The 5,538-nt window shown below is 42.4% G+C and overlaps 1 protein-coding gene across 1 annotated transcript; it reads right to left on the reverse strand.

The window, feature by feature from the left end:
• Nucleotides 1–939: 939 nt before the first annotated feature.
• On the reverse strand, nt 940–5,077 carry LOC106574708 (leucine-rich repeat-containing protein 3-like). The gene is made up of 2 exons (XM_014150721.2): nt 4,831–5,077; nt 940–2,750 (listed from the first exon to the last, which is right to left on the reverse strand). The coding sequence occupies exon 2, from the start codon at nt 2,427–2,429 to the stop codon at nt 1,629–1,631; it is 801 nt and encodes a 266-aa protein (XP_014006196.1). The 5' UTR covers nt 2,430–2,750; nt 4,831–5,077; the 3' UTR covers nt 940–1,628.
• Between the last annotated feature and the right edge of the window lie 461 nt (nt 5,078–5,538).

A 5,538-nucleotide genomic window follows, 5' to 3' on the forward strand; every position in this document is an offset into this window, starting at 1 on the left:
AGACAGACAGTTTTCATGGTCAACGTTTCTCCGTTTCAACACAAGTCTCAATAAAACAATAGAATGTCTCCTTTTCTCACTTTCCGTTCATTCGTTTCTCTCTCCCAAACATAAACTACATCCCATACCATTAAAGGGACTAACATACAAACCAATAGAGACAAAACAATACAGAACACATACACTATTGAGGAAGTATAAACTACTTGGAACTGTTGGTCATCATAGACTTTCGGACGCAACATCAGCATCGATCAAATTCTGTAGAAGGGTGTTTGACAGTTTGGGAACTAAATCCGATATGAGTATGTAAAGATTTATGTCCTGAATGTGGCATCACATTGATTACCAAAATGAGTAATGTTAAATGATTCATAACACCCTTGACAACAACAACTAAAATATTTAACACGACATATTACAGCTAGAATCTTCAGTTAAAACAATAACAAAGTGGTTTAATAAAAAGCCTGGAGAAATGCAACCACTGTCAAATTCATAGACATAGCTATGGACATAAACAAACAAATGACAGTTTTAACCATGTTTTAAAGCTATACAGTATTTGTTTACATTGACCTTGTTTGCAAACATTGAAGCAAAAAAAAAAGCACATATCTGGGGTTCTGATGGGGTACGACAGTTGAACTAAGCTCATGAGGCATTTATACGTTATATTCTTTAAGAATCAATGGGTATGTGTCATTCATTTAAATGTCAAAAATGGATCTAACAACTCCCACTGGGCAAAAATTTATTGAATCAACGTTGTTTCCACCATCCTTTAAAATCTGAAATCTATGTGATGATGTTGAATCAATGTGGAAAACATTGATTAGATTTGAAAAAAGTCATCAACGTAAGGGAATGTCGTATTTTTTCCCCCAAACTTTTAACCTAAATCCAATGACATGGTGAAATGTTTTGTTGATTTCACATCGAATTGACGTTAGCTGACAACTCAACCAAAATTAGAACAAAACTAGACATTGAAATGACATCTGTGCCCAGTGGGTAAGGATTCTAGCTTTAAAGGGATTTTGTAGTTCGACGTTTGCTTTCACAGTGCCTTGGTTGAGCTACTGTTTACTGTTTCTAGGCACTTGAAGACACAAGATGAACATTCAGTCCAGTGTAACAGCCAATCATAATGACTAGATCAATAGTACTGTACAAACAATCACAACAACCAAATCAATATGGAGACACTCTCAGAGACTTATACAATATATTTCTCATTAAATCCTACTGTTGGGAAAACATATGACGATGAGAAATAGAGGTCATGTTTCTTTCCAATAAACAATAAATACTGTAAAATAAAAATTACAACAGTCGACAAAAAAGTAGGTCGGAATTGAGTCAGAAATCTCAAAAGGTATTGACCCCATGACTTCATAAACAGTCGACACAAAAAGGGGCACGTTGATTGCACTGATGAACCCGAGGCCCACTGCGAGCCGGTCGGGCACGTGCAGACGGGCAGGTGCAGTCCAGTGGCTCGTCCAGAGGCCCGTCTTCACATTGAAAATAGTTACATACACCTTGCAAGTTTGCCACTGTGTGAACTATCCCATGGACATGTAAGAACCCCCACCGCTGTCACTGCCACCACACATAGCCCACTGCTAGAGAACGGTGCTGGCTGTGTCAAAGTCCTTGCTGATCTGGGAGGAGCTGGGTAGAGACTTGAGGTACTCCATGTGTCTCCTCGCGTCCTCCTGGTTGTGCCTGACGTAGTAGATGACGTAGGCGATCACCATGGCGAACCAGCAGAACATGGTCACGAACATGGCCACGTCGGTGGTCTTGTGGTGGAAGTTACAGAAGTTGATGCCAGAGTCCAGGACCTGAATGACGGGCTGGCCGGCGTACTCGTCCTGGACAGAGGTGTGGCAGCTCACCTCGTTGACCGTCTCAGGGTCCAGCCTCAGCTCCCTCAGTACCTCCTGGAGGGAACACTCGCAGTGCCAGGGGTTGTTGGAGAGTCTTATACGGGCACTCAGCTTGGTGAAGGCCTCCTTGGGGACGCTGCGGAGCTGGTTGTTGGAGAGGTCCAGGGAGCGGAGTCCCTCGGAGACCCCCAGGAAGGCCCCTGCGTCGATACTCTCGATGTGGTTATGCGACAGGTCCAGCTCCTTGAGGCGGCGGAGGTCCTTGAAGGCCTGGTTGGGGATGTGGCTGATCCGGTTGGACGAGAGCAGGAGGGTGACGGTGTCTTCCGGTAGGTCCGGGGGGATCTGGTCAAGGCTCCGGGAGACGCACTGCACCACCACGCCATTCCTCTCTGAGCAGTGGCAGCTCTTGGGGCATGCTGTCGCCATGACAACCATGAGGGCCACCACGAGACACAACGTCCTCATGGGGGAAGTGGAGACACAGAAAGAAGAAGGGAACAGGGCTTGCCAACGTGGCTGAGGAGGCCCCATTGGCTCAGCCGGTAAAAGACCTGACTATCCCCGCGGTTCCTGAACAGGTTTCAATGATTATTGATGGTACACAGCAGCTACTCATATACATATCATTTGATCCTGTACCAGCTTAATAACCCTCTATCCTCATCCCCATATCCATCCATTGGAGTCCAGTGAAGCGACTGTAGAGTTTGACCAAAGACAGTCCGGAGGAATACAAAAGATGGGTTCCAACTAGACAGAAGAGGAAAGGAGTGGGCATATCATGTCGATCCAGACATACTGTAGCACAAGTTTCAGGACAGCCTATCACTCAGTCCTCTGAAGGCAAGGGATCTGAAAGAAAGAGAGAGAGAGAGAGAGAGAGAGAGAGAGAGAGAGAGAGAGAGAGAGAGAGAGAGAGAGAGAGAGAGAGATTAAGAGAGAGAGAGAGAGATTAAGAGAGAGAAACAGGCCATGGCTATTTCTTTAATGATCCATTTAGTGGAAAATCGTTTTTGTTGTAAGTCTGTGAAGTCCTGGGTAGATGAACATAACAAAGCATGTTTGAGCTGTAGTAGTGAGACAATCCAGTGTTTGAGATGTAGTAGTGAGAGAAGCCAGTGTTTGAGATGTAGTAGTGAAACAAGCCAGTGTTTGAGATGTAGTAGTGAAACAAGCCAGTGTTTGAGATGTAGTAGTGAGACAAGCCAGTGTTTGAGATGTAGTAGTGAAACAAGCCAGTGTTTGAGATGTAGTAGTGAAACAAGCCAGTGTTTGAGATGTAGTAGTGAGACAAGCCAGTGTTTGAGATGTAGTAGTGAGACAAGCCAGTGTTTGAGATGTAGTAGTGAAACAAGCCAGTTTTTGAGATGTAGTAGTGAAACAAGCCAGTGTTTGAGATGTAGTAGTGAGACAAGCCAGTGTTTGAGCTGTAGTAGTGAGAGAAGCCAGTGTTTGAGATGTAGTAGTGAGACAAGCCAGTGCTTATATCTTCAGTAATTCCATCTGGTAGAAATCATATCTATTGATTTCTTGATGCACAAAGGCTTTGAAAAACAGTACATTGAAAAAGCATCCTTTAAAAAAAATCCTTCATCAATGACACTGCAAAGCAAACAACTATTTTGATCTGTTAAAAATAGGTATTGATAATGCATTAAGGGGAAACATTGTTTATCCAATTTGAGCACCAATTTTCCAAAGCTAAAAAATAACTACACGACAATGTGGTCTATTTGAATTTGATTGATACTGTACTGTATGGTGGGCGCCTGTTCTCCCATTTCTTACGGTGCTGAACGCAAAGAGAGTATCTCCAGTCTCCAGTCCCTTGCCCTGACACTATAAATAGAAAAGATACATTACCCTAGTAATAATAGATTGCTCTGGTAGTTCCAGATGGTTACTCCCAATCCCGGACCATGGAGATTCACAGCAGCAAGCCTACTGTAAAACTCTTGAGGAACGTTCCCACAATAATTGAAATCATTGAGGAATTTTTCCCTGTGATTTGTTTTCTATTGAACACTTTAACATAGACCAAACAGAAACTGTGACTCAACATTCCCTTTCATTTGATTCATATTTGCTGACAACATTCCTGAGACAGTGAATTTTTTGCATTCTCCAAATGTTTGCGCAGCATTCATTCATGTCAAAGGTGGTTTATAACCTCACAACAAGCTCAAGGGAAACCATAGCATTCAGCCAACATGTCCTGCTCTCTGTCTAACTGTTTGAAGTCCATGAATCCTCACAGGTCTACCACCACATTATTAGCTAGACACCACAGCTTGATTTAGCCAGTTAGTCCACATGTCCGACTGAAACCAAAACATTAAACAGTATATAGCCTATGATCACCCGCGGACAGAGGGTCTGCTTTGTCTCTGTAACCCAGGGCGACACAGAAACCTAAACGTTAGATTTATCCTTCTCATGACATACAGTACTTCCATAGGTACAATTAGGCTACCAGTGGTCCGCAAGCAGCAAAACATATGCAGCTTTTACAAGGCGACTCACTTTTCAGAATGCATGAGGTCATTCAGGTGGAGAAAGTACGTTTTTCTTTTTCTTTCTGAATCGTTTCATGCATGGTAGAGGCACTGTTTTATTAGTGTCACTGTTCATATAGTCTAATGGTCATCATTTGGTGGTGGTGATAATGATGATAATGAAGAACCGAATGTTGTATAATTTATTTCAAGTTTTATTGTTACATGCACAAGAACAATGAAATGGTTAACTTGCGAGCTTAATTTCCCATCCAACTCAATTGATGATTTCTGTAGTCTAAAAAGTAATAGGAATGTACTTTTGAATGACCTAAAAAGACGTATAAAAATATCTAAAAATACTCATCTTCAATAATATCGACCTTTTATAAATAATATCGACCTTTTATAAATCAACTGTCTATAGCACTACTTACCTTGTCTTTTTCTCCCGACTTGTTTTCAGAATGAGTATGGTCCAGTCAGGGCTATACCGTTGCTTCATCAACGTAAAGTAAAATGCAAACCAACAAAGGAATCTATCGAGTTGAGAGTGACCGAACATAGAATGAGCGCAGTAGGTATAACTCACTTCGTCAGCGCATCGCTTCCACTTGTTGCTGTCATGATAAAAGGTACTATAAAGTTGCTTCTCCTCTACGCTACACTGTGTGTGTGTGTGTGTGCCGGTTGCCTCAAGACTTCCCAACCTCGTTCAGTTTGCGCGCGCACATATTGGACAGTTTGGATCCATTTGGGACCTCCTCCACTTGCTTTCTTTGCGTTATATTGAGGTGTCTCTCCCAGTTCATCGTAAATCGTCCCTGCAATATTTTTGAATGCTTTTGCAAATGTGTGACACAACTGTGGGAAACACTGGAGTCAACATGGGCCAGCATCCTAGTTGAACGCTTTCGACACCTTGTAGAGTCCATTCCCTTACGAATTGAGTCTGTTCTGAGGGCAAAAGGGGGTTCAACTCAATATTAGGACGGTGTTCCTAATGTTTTGTACAATCAGTCTATATGGAATGCATTGCTTAGAGCCACCCCATTCAGAAATATCCAATAAATGTGAAGAGTTTCAACGTGAAGTCTATATAGACATTCTACCATAGGGAGATGTCAAGCACATCACTCTGTTAA

Source organism: Salmo salar, chromosome ssa16 (assembly GCF_905237065.1).
Source record: "Salmo salar chromosome ssa16, Ssal_v3.1, whole genome shotgun sequence".
In the NCBI taxonomy this organism is placed as follows: domain Eukaryota; kingdom Metazoa; phylum Chordata; class Actinopteri; order Salmoniformes; family Salmonidae; genus Salmo; species Salmo salar.

Excerpts from the sequence above, each read along its gene's own strand:
- LOC106574708 (XM_014150721.2), bottom strand. The coding sequence starts at position 2,429 with ATGGGGCCTCCTCAGCCACGTTGGCAAGCCCTGTTCCCTTCTTCTTTC.